Source organism: Scyliorhinus torazame, chromosome 15 (assembly GCF_047496885.1).
Source record: "Scyliorhinus torazame isolate Kashiwa2021f chromosome 15, sScyTor2.1, whole genome shotgun sequence".
Lineage (NCBI taxonomy): Eukaryota > Metazoa > Chordata > Chondrichthyes > Carcharhiniformes > Scyliorhinidae > Scyliorhinus > Scyliorhinus torazame.
Genome location: NC_092721.1, coordinates 47,132,932 through 47,155,942, shown reverse-complemented (window position 1 = coordinate 47,155,942; position 23,011 = coordinate 47,132,932). Strand labels below are relative to the sequence as shown.

Genomic DNA, 23,011 nt, shown 5'->3' with positions numbered 1-23,011 from the left:
TGACCTCTGGCAAATTGCCCTGTTGGTCTTCTTCTCAGCCTTTTGGCCATGCGGGGGCCCCTTCACCTCCACGCCAGCAGCCTTGGTGTCAGTGGGCGCCGGCATGTCTCCCCCCCAATGGCAAGGCCAGTCGAAGTAGAGGGGGTGGCGGGCACCATCAGTGGCAGCCTTAGAGGTGGGGCAATGGTTTCTAATATGCCCCACCTTCTTGCAGGCGTGGCACTGCACGCCACCCGTGGACCAGAAGATGCGGTAGGTTTTGTCCCCAAAAGGGATCTCAAAAGCCCCTTCCAGGACCTCCTCCGGGCCAGGCAAACAAAGACCTGGGCCGGGATTCTCCCCTACCCGGCGGGGCGGGGGAATCCGGCGTAATGGAGTGGCGGGAACCACTCCAGCGGGGGCCACCCCAAAGATGCGGAATTCTCCGCACCTTTAGGGGCCAAGCCCTCACCTTGAGGGGCTAGGCCCGCGCCGGAATGATTTCCGCCCCGCCGGCTGGCGTGAAAGGCCTTTGGCGCCACGCCAGGTGCGCCGAAAGGACTTCGCTGGTCGACGCATGCACGGGAGCGTCAGCGGCTGCTCACGGCATCACCGTGCATGCGCAGTGGCGGGGATCTCTTCCGCCATCGCCATAGTGAAGACCATGGCGAAGGCGGAAGAAAAAGAGTGCCCCCATGGCACAGGCCTGCCCGCCGATCGGTGGGCCCCGATCGCGGGCCAGGCCACCGTGGGGGCACCCCCCGGGGTCAGATCGCCCCGCCCCCCCCCCCCCCCCCCAGGACCCCGTATCCCGCCCGCGCCATCTGCTTCCGCCAGTAAGGTAGGTGGTTCAATCCACGCCGGCTGGCGAGGGTTGACAGCGGCGGGACTTCGGCCCATTGCGGGCCGAAGAATCGCGGGGGGGGGAGCCCGCCGACCGGCGCGGTGTGATTCCCGCCCCCGCCTAGTCTCTGGTAGTGGAGAATTCGGGACACGGCGGGGGAGAGATTCACGCCAGCCTCTGGCGATTCTCCGACCCGGAGGGGGGTCGGAGAATCGCGCCCCTGATGCCGGAAGGAGAAAATATTCTTGTGGGTGGGGTCTTTGAGGCCGAGCGGGAGTGGTACCACCCCGGACCGTACATCCCCCAATTGATGACGGTGGGTGAGGAGGAACTCCGTGGGAATAAAAGGCGGGACATTAGAGAGAATAACTCTCTCGGCAGTGGCCTCCAGCGGGTCCACCACCAGGTAGATTCTGCCCACCCTGAGCCCTGTTTCCAGGGCGAGGTGGATCGCCCGCTTGGCTCTCAAAAAGACAGCCTTGCCATACACCTTTGAGGCTGCAACTATGGCCGAAGGGCCAACAACATTTTGCCATAGCACAGATACAGGCCTCAATTGACGTGGTGGTGTGGGCGTAGCACGTCACCTCAGGTTTATGGGTCACGAGGCGAAACGGTGGCCTAGCCCCGGGAACAGTGGGAAGGGATGGGGGCCACCACTCCTGCATAGGTGGCTGTAGAGGGCCCCATCACCGGTGTAGACGGCGTTGCTGCCATCCCGGTCAGTGGCGGACGATAGGGGAAAAAGTGGAAGGTGAGAGTAACTGAAATGTGTGTGGGGGGGGGGGGGGGGGGGGCAAAGGAGGATGGGACACAGGGGGGGGACCACGGTGTGTCCAAGTACGAGGGAGGAAAGGGGAGCGAAGAGCAGGAAGATAAGGCACAAAAGGACAGGCCGGTGCCGAGGAAAGTCTTGCGGGCTGGTCCCCCAAAAGCTCTTTCATCCAGCAGCGGGTGGGTGGGGGACAGGGTCTTCAGCCCAGCAGTGGCCCTGCAAAACAGTCCACGAATATTATCCCGCCTCAGCGTAATCGGCAAATGAAAAAGAAAAGAAAGTCCAGATGCATCAATCTTCCTCTACTCTTCATCCCCTTCCAAGTGTTGCAGCAACCTCCTGTTAACTGGTCCTAGGGCTCTGCAGATGAAACAGTCAGCAAACTGCAAACAGTCCCGACCCCTCCTCGACCCCTTCTGCTGCAGAAATGCAGGGAGGCAAGCAGGCAGTGTGTAAATCCAGTCCCAGGCTGGAGCTCTATCCAAGCCAGACCAGGCCAACCCTTCACCTGTGAAGACTTCTTTCCTGCTTGCAGCTCCCTGTAACATCCAGTGAGCTTCAGATAAACCAGGCAGCAGCAAATGTCATCCTCCCTCTCTCCTCTCTCCTTCATCCAGGCAATTCAGCAGAAACCAGCACTGGAAATAACAGCAAACTGAGCAATAGAGACAGAGAGAGCAGCTGCAGCCACTCAAAGTGGCTGGCCATGCTAAATTGCCCCTTAGTGTCCAAAAAGGTTAGGGTGGAAGCGTGGCCTTAAGTAGGGTGTTCTTTCCAAGGGCTGGGAGAGACTCAATGGGCCAAATGATCTCCTTCTGCACTGTAAATTCTATGATTCTATGACAATTTACAAGAGTCAACCTTCTTAAAAATCATACCATTAGATATCCCCCAACATTTTTTAAAAAATGTTTAATTGTACTTTTATTTCAACCGGGGCTGAAAATCCTTGGATCCAGCATATGTGCCAGGATGGGCTGTCTGCGATCTCCAGCACAGACTCCATCAAGGTATGTGCGCTTGGGGATTTAAGACAGAGAACCAGGCCATAATGTGGGTTCCTGTATCGGTCAGTTAGGGTGGTGGGGGTAATGTAGGGGTGAGTTTAGGCACCTCTGAAAATATTCTTTTAGCATCCCTTAAATATCCATTGGCAGCCATTTACAAGAAGAACATTCCAACAATATTTTTTCAATGTTTTAATACTATTGAGGGTCCAGAACTACACCGCAACCCCCACCCCCGCCATAGATTGCAGAAGTACTCCGTTTTAAGCTGTCAACAGCTTGCTCTCATGTAGCAGACCAGCCCATCACTTTACCACCAGACTGGGGACAAGAGAACTCCAAGCCTAGGAGGTCCCTCATCTGGCCTTGTCTCTTTGCTACGGGGAACCATGTTGAGGCAGTCAGGGGATATACCCAAACAAGCATCCATATAAACTGGTGGGGAAGGCTGTGGCCTTTGGTGCTGGCCTAATTTTCAACGCTCTTAGTAAATTTATGGCAGGAGCACACTGAAGGGGCCAAGGGGCAGCACGGTAGAATAGTGGTTAGCACAGTTGCTTCACAGCTCCAGGGTCCCAGGTTCGATTCCTGGCTTGGGTCACTGTCTGTGCGGAGTCTGCACGTTCTCCCCGTGTCTTCGTGGGTTTCCTCCAGGTGCTCCGGTTTTCTCCCACAGGCCAAAGATGTGCGGGTTCGGTGGATTGGCCATGCTAAATTGGCCTTTGTGTCCAAAAAGGTTAAGTGGGGGTTACGGTTACAGGGACAGAGTAGACTCGATGGGCCGAATGGCCTCTTTCTGCACTGTAAATTCTATGATTTGCAGCCCCATAACATGATTTGGTCAAATTATGAGAGGTTACTGTGCATAACCATGTAACAGAGACAAATTTGCATGCACTGAGGAGGATGTTGATCCTGTGAAACCTAGGCCGACAGCGGTAATTTAATTAATGTGAAAGTATGTCCATTATAGTTGTTGAAAAGTCCACACAAAGGTGGAACAGAAGCTATGTCACAATGGATGGGCTTTGATATTTTCACGAATCTTGTCAAAATAGCAAATGCATTCCTGTGCAATCAGTAATACAGAAGTCACAAACACATTTGTGGCATTAATTAACGGTTAAAATGCAAACACCTTAGGTCAATCGATGCTTTCTGCAATTACCAAACAACATTATTAAAACAGTAATAAATAACGATTTGGCACTGTCATGATCTTAGTAACGGCAACGCAGTTATTAATATTATGGCATTAAAGCAACAAACTAGAGCTAAACAGGTTCAGTGATGATATTCAGTCATATTTTGTTTCTCTCTTTGGGATAAACCCCAGTTGAGGCAAAACCTTTCCACGTCCACAACAACAATAGAGTCAGTGTACTTAGCAGAGCACAGGAATCAAAATAATATCTGAGTATTGTGTGGTGCCCTGGATTGATGTTTGTGACTTGCGAATAAATTCTGATAATGAACATTCCTTTAAATCCAATAAAGTGTGTCATTCAATGGATGGGGAGTAATCTTACACTTCTTTTCATACTGTCAGATCAAAGCAGAAAGACTCTTCATGCACTATATTTCATACTTTTGTGCACAAATCCTTTGTTTGCTATGTAGGATACAGTAGTTCTGAAATTAATTTTCACCTGTCCAGCTGTGAACTATTATTCCGAGTTAATTTCACGAACATTGGGTGGGGGAGGGGGGGAATTTCAACTTAGTTACCCCGAATTCAGGGCTACCCTGCATGTGAAATGAAATGAAAATGAAAATCGCTTATTGTCACAAGTAGGCTTCAATGAAGTTACTGTGAAAAGCCCCTCGTCGCCACATTCCGGCGCCTGTTCGGGGAGGCTGTTACGGGAATTGAACCGTGCTGCTGGCCTGCCTTGGTCTGCTTTCAAAGCCAGCGATTTAGCCCTGTGCTAAACAGCCCCAGCATGTTGTGAAGTTTTAAGTTGACTTGGCGTGGCTACCAGTTAGGTGGAGAAGACTCTGAAGGAGGCTGCAGGTCTGAGTAGGCCCCTGCCTCCACTTGGGTGGAGGGGTTGGGAGTTGTTGGGGGTGGCAGTCATGACAACCTCAGGTGCGTGGGGTGGGGAGGGACTATGGCATCTAATGGGGGAGAACAAAATGGTTAGTGGGTAGTGTCCAATCACAGGGGATATGCATGATTCAGCATGCGGGAGGGGGCAAGGCAGTCCTTTGCCTCAGTCTATGTGGAGGATTTCCCAAGTTAAATTCCAAATGGTGAATACAAATGAGACGCATGGCCTCATAAAAAATTTTAAAATGCCAACCCACCTCCTCGGATGGGCTTTTCACTCGCCCATTCAGTCCCCATTAAAACTGGAGGTAGGTGGGTCGGGTTCATAGTTTAGACTTTCAACAGTTTACCCCCACCCAACACACCTGATTTTTTGGAGTAGAAATTCCCCTTTAAGATCCCAATCAAAGTGCACCACCTCAACACTTAGGTTTTTTCCCTTCCGATACTAGGGCAGCATGGTAGCACAGTGGTTAGCACTGTGGCTTCACAGCACCCTAGGTTCGATTCCTGGCTTGGGTCACTGTCTGTACGGAGTCTGCACGTTCTCCCCGTCTGCGTGAGTTTCCGCCGGGTTCTCGGGTTTCCTCCTACAAGTCCCAAAAGATGTGCTGTTAGGTTAATCTGGACATCGGTGGCGAGATTCTCCGCCCCCCCGCCGGGGCGGAGAATCGCCGGGGGCTGGCATGAATCCCGCCCCCGCCGGTTGCCGAATTCTTTGGCACCGGATATTCGGCGGGGGCAGGAATCGCGCTGCGCCGGTTGGCAAACCCCCCCTGCGATTCTCCAGCCCGGATGGGGCGAAGTCCTGCCGCTAAAATGCCTGTCCCGCCGGCGTAGATTAATCCAGCTACCTTACCTGCGGGACAAGGCAGCACGGGCGGGCTCCGGGGTCCTGGGGGGTGCACGGGGCGATCTGGCCCCAGGGGGGCCCCCACGGTGGCCTGGCCCGCGATCGGGGCCCACCGATCCACGGGCGGGCCTGTGCCGTGGGGGCACTCCTCCCTCCACTGCGCATGCGCTGGAATGCCGTCAGCAGCCGCTAACGCTCCCGCGCATGCGCCGCCCGGAGATGTCATTTCCGCGCCAGCTGGCGGGGCGCCAAAGGCCTTTTCCGCCAGCTGGCGGGGGGAAATTCGGTCGGCGCCGGCCTAGCCCCTTAAGGTTGGGGCTCGGCCCCCAAAGATGCGGAGCATTCCGCACCTTTGGGGCGGCGCGATGCCCGACTGATTTGCGCCGTTTTGGGTGCCAGTCCGCCCCTGAATTCTCCCTCTGTGTACCTGAACAGGCGTCGGAATGTGGCGACTAGGGGCATTTCACAGTAACTTCATTGCAATGTCAGCCTACTTGTGACAATAAACATTATTATTAAATTAGATTTGTTAGTATAATGACAGAATATGGGTCAGGGCCAACGGTAACAACTGACTGCTGACAGCTGGGAGCACAGGAAAAAAAGAAAGAAAATTATTCTTGGTTGAGAATGGGCAAGAGACAGATTTCCTTTTGCATGGTAAGTCCTCTTGAGGCCCTGGTTCAGTGTACTGCAGTGATTCTGTTTCTGAACTTTTGGACAGAACAGAAAATGTTCCAGGCAATTCTGCGAATGAGATTCACAGGCAAGAAAGATGTTTCATGCAGCTTCACCGCTTTGGACAGGCGAATCAAGCAGAACAAACACCAGTTCAGCCATGAAAGTGATTTGTACTGGGAACCGCTTTGTTCCAAGTAGGAGAAGGAACAGGCAAGTTATATTTGGATGGGGCACTACAGCAGCAGGGATGCAATTTCAGGAGGAAATTGGAGCAATGGTTCACATTTTGGGTCAGAATATTGACAACAATTTGCAACAGCAGATAATTTCAGTCAGGTACTGTTCATGAAATTCTAAAAATTGAGAAGTTTGTAAGTAGATTTAAATCCATCCCCTTAGCTGCACAATTAAGTTTGTAAGTGAAATTAGAGCAATAATGATTGTGTACTGCAATATTAATAGCAAAATTGTTATTTTCAAATTAACAGTATTGTTTCTTAATCAATAAACCAATGGAGGAGATAGAGCAATTGGAAAGGAGCGTTCTGTGTAAATGAGCATTAGTGGATTTGAAAAATTCTGTCTCGTATCAGGAGAGATAGCTGGTGGAGAACAGCCATAAAGAACATAACAAAACAAAACTGCTGTCTGACCTTTTCCAAGTTCAAGGTGCTTTTTCAAATGGGAGTAGTAAAGCTACGTTTGATGCTAAGGGAGTCACCATGAATAGAGGTTGAGGAATTTATAGGAACAGAAAGATTAAGGGAGGATAGGAGGACAGTGAACTCAGGGAACAGAGCACAATGAACTGAGATGGAGATTAAAATCAACGAGGTTAACAAGTCACTCAGTACAGAGGTTGAGAGAGGCAAGTAATGAAGCTACTTTGGTGAGAAAACTGGCAGAGTACTTGAATGGGCAGTTGAGAGTGAGGGTTTTAAGTGAGGGAGAGTGGTTTGGAATGTGAGATATGCAAAGAAGGGAAAGGTGTCAGAGGAATGGGATTAGGGCATGGTGTGATTTGGTGATAAAAACCATGGGCGGGATTCTCCCGGAACTGGCCAGATTGTCTGACGCCGGCACCAAGAGCGGCGCGAACCACTCCGGCATTGGGCCGACCGTGAAGTGCGGAATCCTTCGCACTTCCGGGGGCTAGACTGGCGCCGGAGGGTTTGACGCCGCGCCAACTGGCGCCAAAGGGCCGGCGCAAGTTGGCGCATGCACAGAACTGCCGCCGTTGTTCTGCGCTTGCGCAGACCCGTCGGCGTGTTTCCTGCGCATGCGCATGGGGGTTGTTCTCAAGGTCTCCGCCATAGCCGGCGTGGAAGGAAAGAGTGCCCCCATGGCACAGGCCCCGATCGCGGGCCAGGTCACCCCCCCCCCCCCACCTCCCCCTCCCCCCGCCCCGAGGACTCACCTAGCCAGCCTACAAGCCAGGTCCCACCGTGTGGACCATGTCCACTTCACGCCGGCGGGACTGGCCAGGAAACAACGGCCACTCGGCCCATCGAGGCCCGGAGAATTGGCCGCTGCCAACAGTCCCCGACTGGCGTGGAAAACACGGCAGCCGGAGTCAGAGGGAGGGGCAGGATTCACGCCGCCCCTCGGGGATTCTCCGACCCAACGGGGGTTCGGAGAATCCTGCCCCATATGTCACCACAGTATTTGGATGGCAAAGTGGCGGAACCAACACTTGGGGAAGGTATCATCATTCTTTAACTAGGCTCCTGTCCAGGCAAATATTTCAATTCAATCATCCACGATAAGCTGAACAAGAACAAGGCCCTTGCAATGAAGTGAATGGGAGTCAAACTTGTTATGGTCAAGCAGTGTTGAAGTCTTGTGTTACGAAGTTGGGAGGGCAAAGTAATTGACAGGGAAGAAATGAGTAATTGACAGGGAAGAAATGAAAAGAGACATGAAGATGGGGGCGAGGGAGAGAGATGGTTCCAGGAGAGATAAAGAAAATAGTGAAAAGGATTGTGAAAAGAAAAGTGGATATTGAGTGATGGGCTCAGGTCGGAAGTGACAGATAAAACATACATGTAAATGAACATAGGCAAGCTCAAGTTGCATCGACCGGGTTACATAGCAAGATTAGGATATATAAATTCTGATAGTAAACAGACTGGAGGAAATAGGAGTCAAGTGGCAGGATAAAGTTGATGTGGATAGCTTGGAGTCAGCATGATGCATCGACGAACTGCTGTCCAGGTTGTAGACTAATGTGACTGGAAAGCTACTTGTTGTGGGCAGTATCAGAGGTATTTCCCCATGAATGAAGATCTGGGAAATGTGCAGAATTTGTTGTGGGGAACTAAAATAATGGCAAAGCTGGAGCTCACTATAACATTTAAAGCAGAGGAGAAATGTATTCAGACCCAAGTGAGTGAAACTAGGAAATCAGATCGTCGCTGAAGCAGACAAATCAGTAGGACCAGTGGAACAATCACAGGTTCAGAAGGGAACAGCAGCAGCGGGGAATGGGCTGTAGGATAAATTAGATGATTTTAAAATGTAAACAACTGACAAACAGATCAGAGACATAGGAGTCTTACGGTGCAGTCCAGTGAAATCCAGGAGTTTGGGAGCCAAATTTGTAAACATTTCCAATGTTTGCTATGGAATATAAAGAGCAAACAAGCTCAAAGGATGGATGGTGGCCATTTTAAACCACCACTTAACTTGTAGTTAGGGCTAAAATGTATAATTGTTAGAGCCACTGGAACTTAAACAATCAAAGAGAGGAAACCGAGGGAGCGGACAGCCAAAGACAGAAGTGCACAGCATGGAGCTCCCCATCCAGGAGCAATCTTGAATTTCTCAATTTTTTTAAATCACTGGATGGTCACAGTAAGAAAAAGTGTGTCACTTCAGTTACCTATTTCATGCTTCCAACAATTTTTTTACCCTTGTTTCACATTTATATTTGCACATACATTAAATGTAGAGAAATGATAAACAATCAAAAATACATTTGCCTTTGTTCCGTTTCAATAGTTTGCATCACAAAAGTCCTTCCTGATTGTTTCGCTATATCACAACTTTCTTCTGCGTGTTTTCATTTGTGACACAATCCTGCAACATTTTCCTGACAGATACATTCGGATTTGTGAGGATTGGGAAAGAAGCTGCCATGTAATGTTGGTCTCCGATCTATTAGGTTCAATTAATCACATACATAATGGGCGCAATTCAACGAATTAGGAATAAAGTCCCATATCGAGTGGATTTAGCCACGTAGTTCCCGGTGCTCGCAGTGATTTGCATTATATAAGGGGCCTCAGCGGGGAACGCACGGCTAAGGCCCCATTTTGTACATTGGGGAACTCTGCTCACTGGAACTCCCCAGTGTAGCGTGAGATCAGGACACCAGCTTCGAGGCCCCCGAAGTGACCCCCAACTCTCCCAGCCCGATCGCGCATGTGCAAAAATGCCAGCTCTGCATCTTGGCAGTGCCCCTGTCAGCATGCAGTGCCACCTGGGCACAGTGGCAGTGTCGGCCTGCACCCAGATGACACTGCCATGGTGCTCAGGTGGCACCAGCAGCACCAGGCACACCCACCCAAAGGGAATGCAGCTTGGGGCCTCCGATCCCCTGGGAGACCCCTACGAGTGTCGTTCTGTCTGGTCCCCATTTGTGGGAACCAATGCTGAACAGTCTCGCCCGAGGTTTCCGAGGCATAGGGAAAGAATCCCAAAGCCTCAGGTACTTTGTGGGCAGTACGGTAGCACACTGTGGCTTCACAGCGCAAGGGTCCCAGGTTTGATTCCCTGCTGGGTCACTGTCTGTGCAGACTCTGCACGTTCTCCCCATGTCTGCGTGGGTTTCCTCCGGGTGCTCCGGTTTCCTCCCACAGTCCAAAGACGTGCAGGTTAGGTGGATTGGCCATGCTAAATTGCCTTTCATGTCCAAAAAGGTTAGGAGGGGTTATTGGGTTAGGATGGAAGTGAGGGCTTAAGTGGGTCGGTGCAGACTTGATGGGCTGAATGGCCTTCTTCTGCACTGTATGTTCTATGTACTTCGGGAATCTGCACATTACAGTGAGACTAGCTGTCATGTGGATTTGCCAAAACGTGATCCTGCCCTCAATGCTTGGGATTTACATTTCAAACTTTCGCAAGATCCAGCGCGGTCTCGTGAAGCATTGCGAGCCAGGTAGACCCCGGAAGTGGGGTGTCCAGGCTGTTATCGGCCACGCTATGCCACAGCGATCTGCTTTTCAGCACAGCGTGGCCTTTGGATCACGCCCAACGTATGCCACTTGTAGTTGTAGCCCCTTTGAAACCATTGGACTGATGATAAGTAGAGAAAGGTGAATGATAAATGTAATAAAAATACAATTCATAATAAAGAGAAAATAAAATACAGTCTCTATCTAATTAGCAAAGATAATTTAGGCGTTCCATCACTGCACATATTTTAAAACAACTGAAACATACTCCATCTAATCAAATGCTATTTACACCATCACAGATTCTCAGTGATGCTAGAAAGATAAAATGGTGAAGAGACTTTTAGTTGCTTGATAGTACAGAACCTGAGTATTGCTGAAAAAATACATGCTTTTGAAGCTTTTCGTCCTGCACTCACCAGGACAGATGTAAGAATACAAAATTTCAAAGTGAACAACAATTTATACTGCATGAGAAAAGCGTGCAGAATGGTTGGCATGTCAATTCTGATTGGTTGAGGTGTTGCCATGATGAATGCACCAGGATAATAGTTGATATTACAATTATAACTGGCACATCTGCTTAACAATTATATGTTGATGTTTGTGAACATAAATGTGATTACGGTTTCAATCCAAATGGTAGTCGTTGAAAAATTACATTTGATCTTTTGGGATTTTAATCTTGCATTCACTGTAAATCCATTAACTATAACCAGAAGTCATGAAACAATAAATAACAAGCAATTTTGATCAAACAAGTTGAACAACAAAACCCTGATTTATTAGAATAAAAAAAATTGATCAGCCTTCAGCTCACAATCCGAAAACTAAAACACTCACCTCTTTGCAATGTCTTGTCCATTCCAGCAAGTATGTCCATCAGCAGCTGCTAAGTCGTTGACACACAGCTGATCAGCCAATCCGCCATATAGAGCCCGATATAACCGCAAACTATTGATGAACTCTCTGAAACATGCAGAAAACACATTGATTTAGAAAAATATATTTGCTTGCCAAGCCATACAGGTCCACAAAATTATGAGGGGCATAGACAGAGTGGATAGTCAGAGGCTTTTCCCCAGGGTAGAGGGGTCAATTACTAGGGGGCATAGGTTTAAGGTGCGAGGGGCAAGGTTTAGAGTAGATGTACGAGGCAAGTTTTTTTACACAGAGGGTAGTGGGTGCCTGGAACTCGCTGCCGGAGGAGGTGGTGGAAGCAGGGACGATAGTGACATTTAAGGGGCATCTTGACAAATACATGGATAGGATAGGAATAGGGGATACGGACCCAGGAAGTGTAGAAGATTGTAGTTTAGTCAGGCAGCATGTCGGCACGGGCTTGGAGGGCCGAAGGGCCTGTTCCTGTGCTGTACTTTTCTTTGTTCTTTGTTCATATGTGATTTGTTCGCCAAATTAGCAAATATGTTGTTCGAGATGGAAATGTGAAAGTCGAACCCAGAAATATTTGTCGGAGGAATTAGTCGAAGTAGGTTTACCACAATTGATGGCGTTCCTATGCCTGTTCTTTCATGAGGTTATGAACCCATTTATTTTAAATGAAATATCACACCAACATTCAATTGTTAATATTGGAAACAATCATTTTCAGATCTTAGGAGCCAAAAGTACATTTCAAGGCTGAATACACGTATTTCTGTACCGTGATAACATTGATAAGTTAATCTCCCAAATATGTGCAATCGTAGGGAAATATTTCTTTTTTAAAACAGATTACTGGAGTAAACTGTTCTGAATAAAAATATACACATTTTTGGAACAAAAATTGCCATTTTCACTGAATTTGATCCATGTGACAAGTCAGGCAAAACATCTTAGAATGTACTTGAATGTGCATAATTATGGGTATCAAACCCAATCAACTAAAGAAAGATAGATACGGTGAACCAATAGAATGGTCTTTTATCAGTCTCCAGGATAGGCTCCTTACACCTACAACCAATGTCCCCTCTAAAATGTGTAATCTATATGGCCTACTTACCTCAATGCAGGGTACTTGTAAATTGTTTTGTACGGCCATGCACATTCAGTATCTTATCGAATCATAGAATTTACAGTGCAGAAGGAGGCCGTTCGGCCCATCAAGTCTGCACCGGCCCTTGGAAAGTTAAGCCCACGCCTCCACCCTATCCCAGTAATCACACCTAACCTTTTTGAACACGGAGGGCAATTTTGAATGGTCAATCTACCTAACCTGCACATCTTTGGACTGTGGGAGGAAACCGGAGCACCCGGCGAACACCCACGCAGACACGGGGAGAATGTGCAGACTCTGCACAGTGACCTAAGCCGGGTTTTGAACCTGGGACCCTGGACCTGTGAAGCAACTGTGCTAACCACTGAGGTCCGCTGAGAGGCACATTCTGCTCTCACTGCCCAAACTGCATCCCCTGTTCATAGCAACCCTAAACCCCCTTCTCACCGTCACTCACCTGTGGCTGGGGTCCAGTGTGGATACTGGGCCTCAGGTGTGTGTATTACCAGCAGCAGCCACCCCTTCCCCACTGGCGCTGGTGTTCAACAAAACAGTGGGCTTCAGATTGGCCGGTTGCCCATGGCAATCGGTACATCCGCCCCAGGGTCCCCGATCCTGGAAAAGGTCCATTGCAGTCCAGTTATGTACCTGGATGGCAATTAATATGGTGGGCCTTCCCCAAAAGAGGCAATGTAGGGTTCTCGCTGGTTATCCGGCCAACAAATGAATCCCGTTGCCTCCAATAAATACTATTCAATGTTTTCCTTGAAGGTTTTGTTTTAATATAGGCTGAATACTACGAGCATTCAGGTAAAGTACACTTATGTTGGCTTTTTTACCTCTGTTCTGAATCTTAACACCCCGATCAGTAACCTCTCCTAAGTTATATTTCCTCTTAACTTTTCTCCTAATTTTCCTTGTTGTTAAACCCATATCGTCATGTCACAACCTGCCGCGTCGCTTACCATTAATGTTTTTACTTCCCGTTTTATTCCTTTTAGTATTCCTGGTCCTATTCACTGAGCTCTCCTCAGTCACTGTACCTTGTACTGTCGCCCTTTTTGATTTTTGACTGTGGCTTCTCTGCCTTACACTTTCCCCCTTACTGCCTTTTGTTTCTGTCCCTGTTTTACTACCTTAAAACTTCCTGCATTGGTTCCCATCCCCCTGCCACATTAGTTTAAACGCTCACCAACAGCTCTAGCAAACACCACCTCTTGGACATCGGTTCCAGTCCTGCCCAGGTGCAGACCGTCCGGTTTGTACTGGTCCCATCTCCCCCAGAACCGGTTCCAATGCCCCAGGAATTTGAATCCCTCCCTCTTGCACCATCTCTCGAGACACGCATTCTTCCTATCTATCCTGACATTCCTACTCTGACTAGCTCGTGGCACTGGTAGCAATCCTGAGATTACTACCTTTGAGGTCCTACTTTTTAGTTTAACTCCTAACTCCCTGAATTCAGCTTGTAGGACCTTGTCCTGTTTTTTACCTATATCGTTGGTGCCTATGTGCACCATGACAGCTGGCTGTTCACCCTCCCCCCACAGAATGTCCTGCAGCCGCTCCGAGACAGCCTTGACCCTTGCACCAGGGAGGCAGCATACCATACTGGAGTCTCGATTGCGTCCGCAGAACCGCCTGTCTATTTCCCTTACGATTGAGTCCCCTATCACTATAGCCCTGCCATTCTTCTTCCTGCCCAGCTGCGCAGCAGAGCCAGCCACGGTGCCATGAACCTGGCTGCTGCTGCCTTCCCCTGGTGAGCCATCTCCCTCAACAAATCCGTTGGATTTCGGCGGGAGCGGTGCGCAAGGCATTTCTGGGAGGTAAGTTTTTCCTTTAAAAAAACACTTCCCTTCACAGGAGCAGGCCGTTGGATTTCGGCAGGAGCGGTGCGCAAGGCATTTCTGGGAGGTAAGTTTTTCCTTTAAAAACCACTTACCTTCACAGGAGCAGGCCGTTGGATTTCGGCGGGAGCGGTGCGCAAGGCATTTCTAGGAGGTAAGTTTTTCCTTTAAAAGACACTTACCTTCACAGGAGCAGGCCGTTGGATTTCGGCGGGAGCGGTGTGCAAGGCATTTCTGGGAGGTAAGTTTTTCCTTTTTCCTTTAAAAAAACACTTCTTTTCTGTTTTTATTTTTTTTCGACCCGCGGACTTCTGGGAAGGCCCCCCCCCCCCCCCCCACCCAACCAATAAATTCTGGTGGAGAGGAAACCCGAGACACTACACGTGTAGTGTCTCCCACCCTCCTCCTCTAACCTAATAATAAGATCCATTGGTGTGAGTTAAGTGCCATATTATATTATTATTACTAGCATTATTATATTATATTATTAGCATTGCGCAGGTCAAGGAGACACAGCCGGAATGAGAGAGATACAGACAGTGAGAATTTGGTAGTTTGGTGCAGTGAGGTAACCAGGAAAGTTAAGTGGTTAATCTAATTGTGCTGTTTTTCAGTTAAAAGTGCAGGGTAGTGTCTGATTGGCTCAAGCTGCCCCCACCATAAACTTAAATTAAACTAATTAATTAATTAGTGATGGCTGGTCAGGTGATGTGCTTGAGGTGCTTGATGTGGGAGCTGGCAGATCCCATTGCGAGCTGCAGCGACCACATCTGCAGTAAGTGTTGGCTGCTCGAAGAGCTCCTGCTCAGATGAGCTGGTGTCTGAGCTTCAAACACTGAGGCACATCCGGGAGGGGGAGACTTACCTGGACACTGTGTTTCAGGAGGCAGTCACACCTGTCAGAGTAAGTAGTTTAAATCCTGCCAGTGGCCAGGGACAGCAGGGTGTGACTGCAAGTCAGGCAGGTAAAGGGAACCAGCAGTCAGGAACTCAGGAGCCTCAGCCCTTGACTCTGTCCAACAGGTATGAGGCACTTGCTCCCTGTGTGGATGGTGAACAGGGTTTCAGGAAGGATGAGTCAGCTGACCAAGGCACCATGGTTCAGCAGGCCATTCAAGGGGAGGGAGTAAATAGGCAAGTTGTAGTTGTAGGGGATTCTATTATCGGGGGATAGATAGTATCCTTTGTGAGCAGGATAAAGAGTCCCGCATGGTATGTTGCCTGCCTGGTGCTAGGGTGCGGGACATCTCTGACCGGCTTGAAAGGATACTGGAGAGGGAGGGGGAGGATCCAGGTGTTGTGGTCCATGTCGGTACCAACAACATAGGCAAGTCTCGGAAAGAGGACCTGTTTAGAGATTATAAAGAGCTAGGATTCAAATTAAAAAACAGGTCCTCAAGGGTCATAATCTCCGGATAACTGCCCGAGCCACGTGCAAATTGGCATAGGGAGGCAAGAATAAGGGAAGTTAACACGTGGCTGAAAGAGTGGTGTGGGAATGAGGGGTTCCTTTTCATGGGACACTGGCATCAGTTTTGGGACAGGGGGGACCTATACCGTTGGGATGGTCTCCACCTGAACCGAGCTGGGACCAGTGTTCTGGCGAAAAGAGTAAATAGGGTGGTCAACAGGACTTTAAACTAAAGATTGGGGGGGGAAGGGAAAGTCAGGTAACCAAGAGGTGAAGTAATCAGCGGGGAGAGTAGCTGCTTAGGAATACAAAAAAAACACGAACAGACAAAACTCAAGAGTGGTTACGATTCTCCCCATCCCACAAAATATGACACAGTGTATGGAAAGGCTCAGTAAACCAAGGTCCACCACACTAAGAAAACAAAAAGGGACGGTCAATAGAGAATTAAAGGTGCTATATTTAAATGCGCGCAGTGTACAGAACAAGGTAGATGAGCTTGTGGCCCAGATTGTGACTGGCAGGTATGATGTGGTAGGCATCACAGAGACATGGTTGCAGGGGGTTCAGGACTGGCATTTAAACATCCAGGGATTCACAACCTATCGAAAAGACAGAGAGGTGGGCAGAGTGGGCGGGGTTGTCCTGTTAATTAGGAATGAAATTAAATCAATAGCACTAAACGACATAGGGTCAGATGATGTGGAGTCTGTGTGGGTAGAGTTGAGGAACCACAAAGGCAAAAAAACCATAATGGGAGTTATGTACAGGCCTCCTAACAGTGGTCAGGACCAGGGGCACAAAATGCACCACGAAATAGAAAGTGCATGTCAGAAAGGCAAGGTCACAGTGATCATGGGGGTCTTTAATATGCAGGTGTACTGGGTAAATAATACTGCCAGTGGACCCAAGGAAAGGGAATTAATTGAATGTTTACAGGAGGGCTTTTTGGAACAGCTTGTGATGGAGACCACGAGGGAACAGGTCATTCTGGACTTAGTGTTATGTAATGAGCCAGACTTGATTAAAGATCTTAAAATAAGGGAGCACTTAGGAGGCAGTGATCATAATATGGTCGAATTCAATCTCCAATTTGAAAGAAAGAAGGTAGAATCAGATGTAAAGGTGTTACAGTTAAATAAAGGTAACTACAGGGGCATGAGGGAGGAACTGACGAAAATCGACTGGGAGCAGAGCCTAGTGGGAAAGACAGTAGAACAGCAATGGCAGGAGTTTCTGGGAGTAATTGAGGACACAGTACAGAGGTTCATCCCAAAGAAAAGAAAGGTTATCAGAGGGGGGATTAGGCAGCCATGGCTGACAAAGGAAGTTAGGGAATGCATCAAAGCAAAAGAGAAAGCCTATAATGTGGCAAAGAGTAGTGGGAAGTCAGAAGATTGGAAAGGCTACAAAAACAAACAGAGGATAACAAAGAGAGAGATAAGGAAAGAGAGGATCAAATTTGAAGGTAGGCTAGCCAGTCACATTAGGAATAATAGTAAAAGTTTCTTTAAATACATTAAAAACAAATGGGAGGCAAAAGTTGACATTGGGTCGCTCCAAAATGACGCTGGTAATTTTGTGATGGGAGACAAGGAAATAGCTGAGGAACTGAATAAGTACTTTGCGTCAGTCTTCACAGTAGAAGACATGAGTAATATCCCAACAATTCCGGAGAGTCAGGGGGCAGAGTTGAATATGGTAGCCATCACAAAGGAGAAAGTGCTAGAGAAACTAAGAGGTCTAAAAATTGAGAAATCTCCGGGCCCAGATGGGCTACATCCTAGAGTTCTAAAGGAGATAGCTGAAGAAATAGTGGAGGCGTTAGTTATGATCTTTCAAAAGTCACTGGAGTCAGGGAAAGTCCCAGAGGATTGGAAAATCGCTGTTGTAACCCCCCTGTTCAAGAAGGGAATAAGGAAAAAGATGGAAAATGATAGGCCAATTAGCCTAACCTCGGTTGTTGGCAAGATTCTAGAATCCATTGTTAAGGATGAGATTTCTAAATTCTTGGATGTGCAGGGTCGGATTAGGACAAGTCAGCATGGATTTAGTAAGGGGAGGTCATGCCTGACAAACCTGTTAGAGTTCTTTGAAGAGATAACAAATAGGTTAGACCAAGGAGAGCCAATGGATTTTATCTATCTTGACTTCCAAAAGGCCTTTGATAAGGTGCCTCACGGGAGACTGCTAAGTAAAATAAGGGCCCATGGTATTCGAGGCAAGGTACTAACATGGATTGACGATTGGCTGTCAGACAGAAGGCAGAGAGTTGGGATAAAAGGTTCTTTTTCGGAATGGCAACTGGTTGACGAGTGGTGTCCCGCAGGGTTCAGTGTTGGGGCCACAGCTGTACTCTTTATATATTAACGATCTAGATGACGGGACTGAGGGCATTCTGGCTAAGTTTGCCGATGATACAAAGATAGTATGGAGGAGGTGGGGAGGCTGCAGAAAGATTTAGACAGTTTAGGAGAGTGGTCCAAGAAATGGCTGACGAAATTCAACGTGGGCAAGTGCGAGGTCTTGCACTTTGGAAAAAAGAACAGAGGCGTGGACTATTTTCTAAACGGTGACAAAATTCATAATGCTGAAGTGCAAAGGGACTTGGGAGTCCTAGTCCAGGATTCTCTAAAGGTAAACTTGCAGGTTGAGTCCGTAATTAAGAAAGCAAATGCAATGTTGTCATTCATCTCAAGAGGCTTGGAATATAAAAGCAGGGATGTACTTCTGAAGCTTTATAAAGCATTAGTTAGGCCCCATTTAGAATACTGTGAGCAATTTTGGGCCCCACACCTCAGGAAGGACATACTGGCACTGGAGCGGGTCCAGCGGAGATTCACACGGATGATCCCAGGAATGGTAGGCCTAACATACGATGAACGTCTGAGGATCCTGGGATTATATTCATTGGAGTTTAGGAGGTTGAGGGAAGATCTAATAGAAACTTCCAAGATAATGAATGGCTTAGATAGGGTGGATGTAGGGAAGTTGTTTCCATTAGCAGGGGAGACTAGGACCCGGGGGCACAGCCTTAGAATAAAAGGGAGTCACTTTAGAACAGAGATGAGGAGAAATTTCTTCAGCCAGAGAGTGGTGGGTCTGTGGAATTCATTGCCACAGAGGGCGGTGGAGGCCGGGAAGTTGAGTGTCTTTAAGACAAAATTTGATAATTTCTTGATTTCTCGAGGAATTAAGTGCTATGGAGAGAGAGCGGGTAAATGGAGTTGAAATCAGCCATGATTGAATGGCGGAGTGGACTCGATGGGCCGAATGGCCTTACTTCCGCTCCTATGTCTTGTGGTCTTATGGTCTAACAGTATCCAAAGCGGTATATCTGTTTTGCAGGGAGATGATCGCTGGGGACACCTGCACTGCCTTCCTACTCTTGCTCTGTCTTTTGGTCACCCATTTTCTATCTCCCTCAGTACCTTTCACCTGCGGTGTGACCAACTCGCTAAACGTGCTATCCACGACGTCCTCAGCATCACGGACGCTCCAAAGTGAGTCCATCCGCAGCTCCAGAGCCGTCAAGCGGTCTAACAGGAGCTGCAACTGGACACACCTCTTGCACGTGAAGGAGCCAGGGACAGTGGACGTGTCCCTGAGCTCCCACATCGCACACAAGGAGCATGACACGGGTCTGAGATCTCCTGCCATGTCGTAAACCTTCGGTTAACTTCAACAACTACAATTTTCCAAAAAATAACAACGAAGAAAAAATAAATAAATATACCAATGAAAAGAAAAAGAAAACAGAAAACAGCTTAAACTCTGATTTTTTGTTGTTGTAGGAAACCCATTTACGTATTAAGGATCAGACCAGGTTATGTGAAGGATGAGCTGGGCAAGTTTTTCATTGTAGCTTCAGAAGTAGGGGCAGGAGCATGGCAATTTTAATTAATAAAAGAGACCAACTCGCCTCATTGATATATAATCAATTGCAGCTCCCTGTCGAACATCCCAGTAGTTCTGGTCAACGTCTATGTCCCTAACTGGGATGATACGAATTTCATTAACTCTCTGTTTGTTTTCCTCTCCAACCTCGACTCACACCAACTTATTTTTGGAGGTGATCTGAACTGTGTTCTGGACCCTAAATTGGATCGCTCTAAACCCAAATCTTTGGTCCAGGGTGGGGTGGCCAGGGCCTTGTCGTCTTTCATGGCGCAGATGGGGAGGTGGGGATTGGGGGTAGACCTTGGTGTTTTTTTACACTCGAATGACAGGGGTTTCTCCTTTTTTTCTCATACTCACCATGCGTACTCCGGTAGTGGCGGCTGAGTACTTAGCAATCATGATCTCTGATCACGTCCCACATTTTGTTGATCTGTTACTGGAGTCCTTCCCCACTCAACGCCACCCTGAGCATGGATACTACTTTTGCTGGCTGATGAAAAACTTTGCGAGCACCTATCCAACTCTATTGACGACTACATCAAATGAAATAAGACTGACTTAATGTCCCCTTCCACGATGAAGTTAGAACAGCAGAGGCTGGTAGACTCCATTTTAGAGGTAGATCACCAATACCCACTTGATCGTATTCCAGAGCACATGGCAGCAGAAAAAAGCTGCAGACTCAGTCTGAGCTACTGGCCTTGAGTAAGGCTGTACGCCAGACACAACGCCCCAGGATACTTCTTATGAATATGCGGAGAAGGCCAGTCATCTTCTGGCTCACCAACTTAAACACCAAGCGTCCTCCGTGAGATCCTCCAGATACTCAACTGGGGCAGGAACCTCGTTTCTGCCCCTCTCCAGATCAATGTGGCTTTTAAATCCCATTACTGCGACCTGTACAAATCTGAGCCTTCCATGGGCAAGTCGATCATGTCTGATTTTCTGGATAACCTGCCTATCCCAGCTGTCAAAGCAGTTACGAGTTGTGAGTTAGACTCCCCAATACACCCCGATGAGATTTTAAAATGGTCTGATGCAGGCTGGTAAGGCGACTGTCCTGGATGACTTTCCGATCAAATTTTATAAGATGCTTTCGGAACAGCTTGCAACTTTGTTGTTAGATTTGTTTAACGATTCCCTAACCTGCGGTTCATTACCTCCACCCCTTATTCAAGTCTCTATTTCCTTGCTCCTTAAGAGGGATAAGGACCGAACTGAGTGTGGTTCATTCCATCCCATTTCATTTTTAAATGCGGATGTTTAGCTGCTCGCTAAGGTTCTGCCGCTCTGTTTGGAGCCTTACCTTCAAAGTAGAATTTCTGTGGACCAAACAGGCTTTATAAAGGGCCGTCAATGATCAGCTAATACATGTCGTCTTTTATATGTTATATTTTCCCGCTCCACTGCACCCAAGCCAGAGGTGGGCAGATAGTGGGGAGGATTCTCGGTTCCTGAGACTATGGGCGAAATTCTCCGTTATCGGCGGAAAGTCCGCCGATCGGCGCAAAAAACGGCGCAAATCCCACTTGCGTCACGTCATAAAAATGGGACGATAGTCTCCGGCCCGAAATGGGCTAGCAGCGACGTAACGGGATCCGCGCTTGCGCAGTGGTTCACGCCGTGCAGCGTCATACGCGCTGCACGGCGTGACGGCTCATAAGGCCGCGCAGCTCCCCCCCACCCGACCGGAACACCCGACCGCAACACCCGACTGGATGGCTGGCCGTCGCTCAGCCCCGAGGTTCAAGTCACGCGATGTGGAGGCGCTCCTGGACGCGGTGGAGCAGAGGAGGGACGCCCTGTATCCCGGGCACGGCCGCAGAGTTGCCCCACGCCACAGCCGGCGTCTGTGGAGGGAAGTGGCAGAGACCGTCACCGCTGTGGCCCTGACACCACGGACAGGCACCCAGTGCCACAAGAAGGTGAACGACCTCGTCAGAGCAGGCAGGGTGAGCCTCCCCCATATCCCCCCCTCCCCCATATCCCCCCATCCCCAATATCCCCCATATCCCCCCTCCCCATATCCCCCCCTCCCCCATATCCCCCCTCCCCCATACCCCCCTCCCCATATCCCCCCTCCCACATATCCCCCCCTCCCCCATATCCCCCCCTCCCCCATATCCCCCATATCCCCCCTCCCCCATATCCCCCCTCCCCATATCCCCCCTCCCCCATATCCCCCCTCCCCCATATCCCCCCTCCCCCATATCCCCAAGTGAATCCAGCCCTAACCTTAACCTCTGCAATGCACGCGCAACCGATGGCGTGCATTCATATACCTGCCTAACACTGTTGCCTTTTACCCCTGCCACCACCCCCTCCCCCACAGGAGAAGCGCGCACACAACAATAGGGAGCATGTGAGGACTGGAGGAGGGCCCGCTGATGAGAGGCCACTGACCGTACACAAGGAAAGGGCCCTGGAACTGGCTGGCGGACCTGAGGACCGGGAGGTTGCTGATGCAGAGGTCGGGGGCCCACCAGCAAGTGAGCCACCGACAGCCCGTCCCCATATCCCCCTCCCCTATATCCCCCTCCCCCGTATCACCTGATCACTGCCTGATGTCCAACCATGCATGCTTCATTGTGTATCGCAGGACCAAACGTCCAGGCACCCATCCCCGCAGAAGCACACCGCCCGCAGGATGCCCCTCGGAGACCACGGGAGACGGAGAGACCCGCACCCTCCAGCATGCGACGCCCGCAGGATGCCCCTCGGAGACCACGGGAGACGGAGAGACCCGGACCCTCCAGAATGCGACGCCCGCAGGATGCCCCTCGCACACCACGGGAGACGGAGAGACCCGGACCCTCCAGCATGCGACGCCCGCAGGATGCCCCTCGGAGACCACGGGAGACGGAGAGACCCGGACCCTCCAGCATGCGACGCCCGCAGGATGCCCCTCGGAGACCACGGGAGACGGAGAGACCCGGACCCTCCAGCATGCGACGCCCGCAGGATGCCCCTCGGAGACCACAGGAGACGGAGAGACCCGGACCCTCCAGCATGCGACGCCCGCAGGATGCCCCTCGCACACAACGGGAGACGGAGAGACCTGGAGCAACAGGGAGACGACACCCCCGTCACGTGCGGGAGCGACCACCCAGCGATGAGGGGGGCAGCCACAGGCCCCCGTCACATCCGAGCCAGGACACCACTACCCAGAACACCACTACCCAGGACACCACTACCCAGGACACCCCTACCCGGGACACCACTACCCAGGACACCCCTACCCGGGACAGCACTACCCAGGACACCCCTACCCGGGACAGCACTACCCAGGACATCCCTACCCGGGAAGACGAAATACCGGACAGTGACTCAGAGTGGATGGGTGGAGACGAACCCCCACCCCAAAGTGCCATGGAGTCAGAGTGGGACGAAGAGCACGACACAACGCCACTGCTGTCACCAACACTCTCCACCATCGCAGAAACACTCACCACGGTTGGGCACTTTAGTGATGAGGCGTCTGGTACACTCA

At 49.6% G+C, this 23,011-nt stretch overlaps 1 protein-coding gene across 4 annotated transcripts in view; it reads right to left on the bottom strand.

Annotated features, from left to right (window-relative positions):
* Positions 1-23,011, bottom strand: part of gpc5a (glypican 5a) — a 1,780,902-nt gene that overhangs the window by 1,226,648 nt on the left and 531,243 nt on the right. For all 4 annotated transcript variants that reach the window (XM_072476228.1, XM_072476224.1, XM_072476226.1 and 1 more), the window contains exon 5: positions 11,208-11,333. In XM_072476228.1, the coding sequence (XP_072332329.1) occupies positions 11,208-11,333 (126 nt within the window). The remainder of the gene's footprint in view (positions 1-11,207; positions 11,334-23,011) is intronic.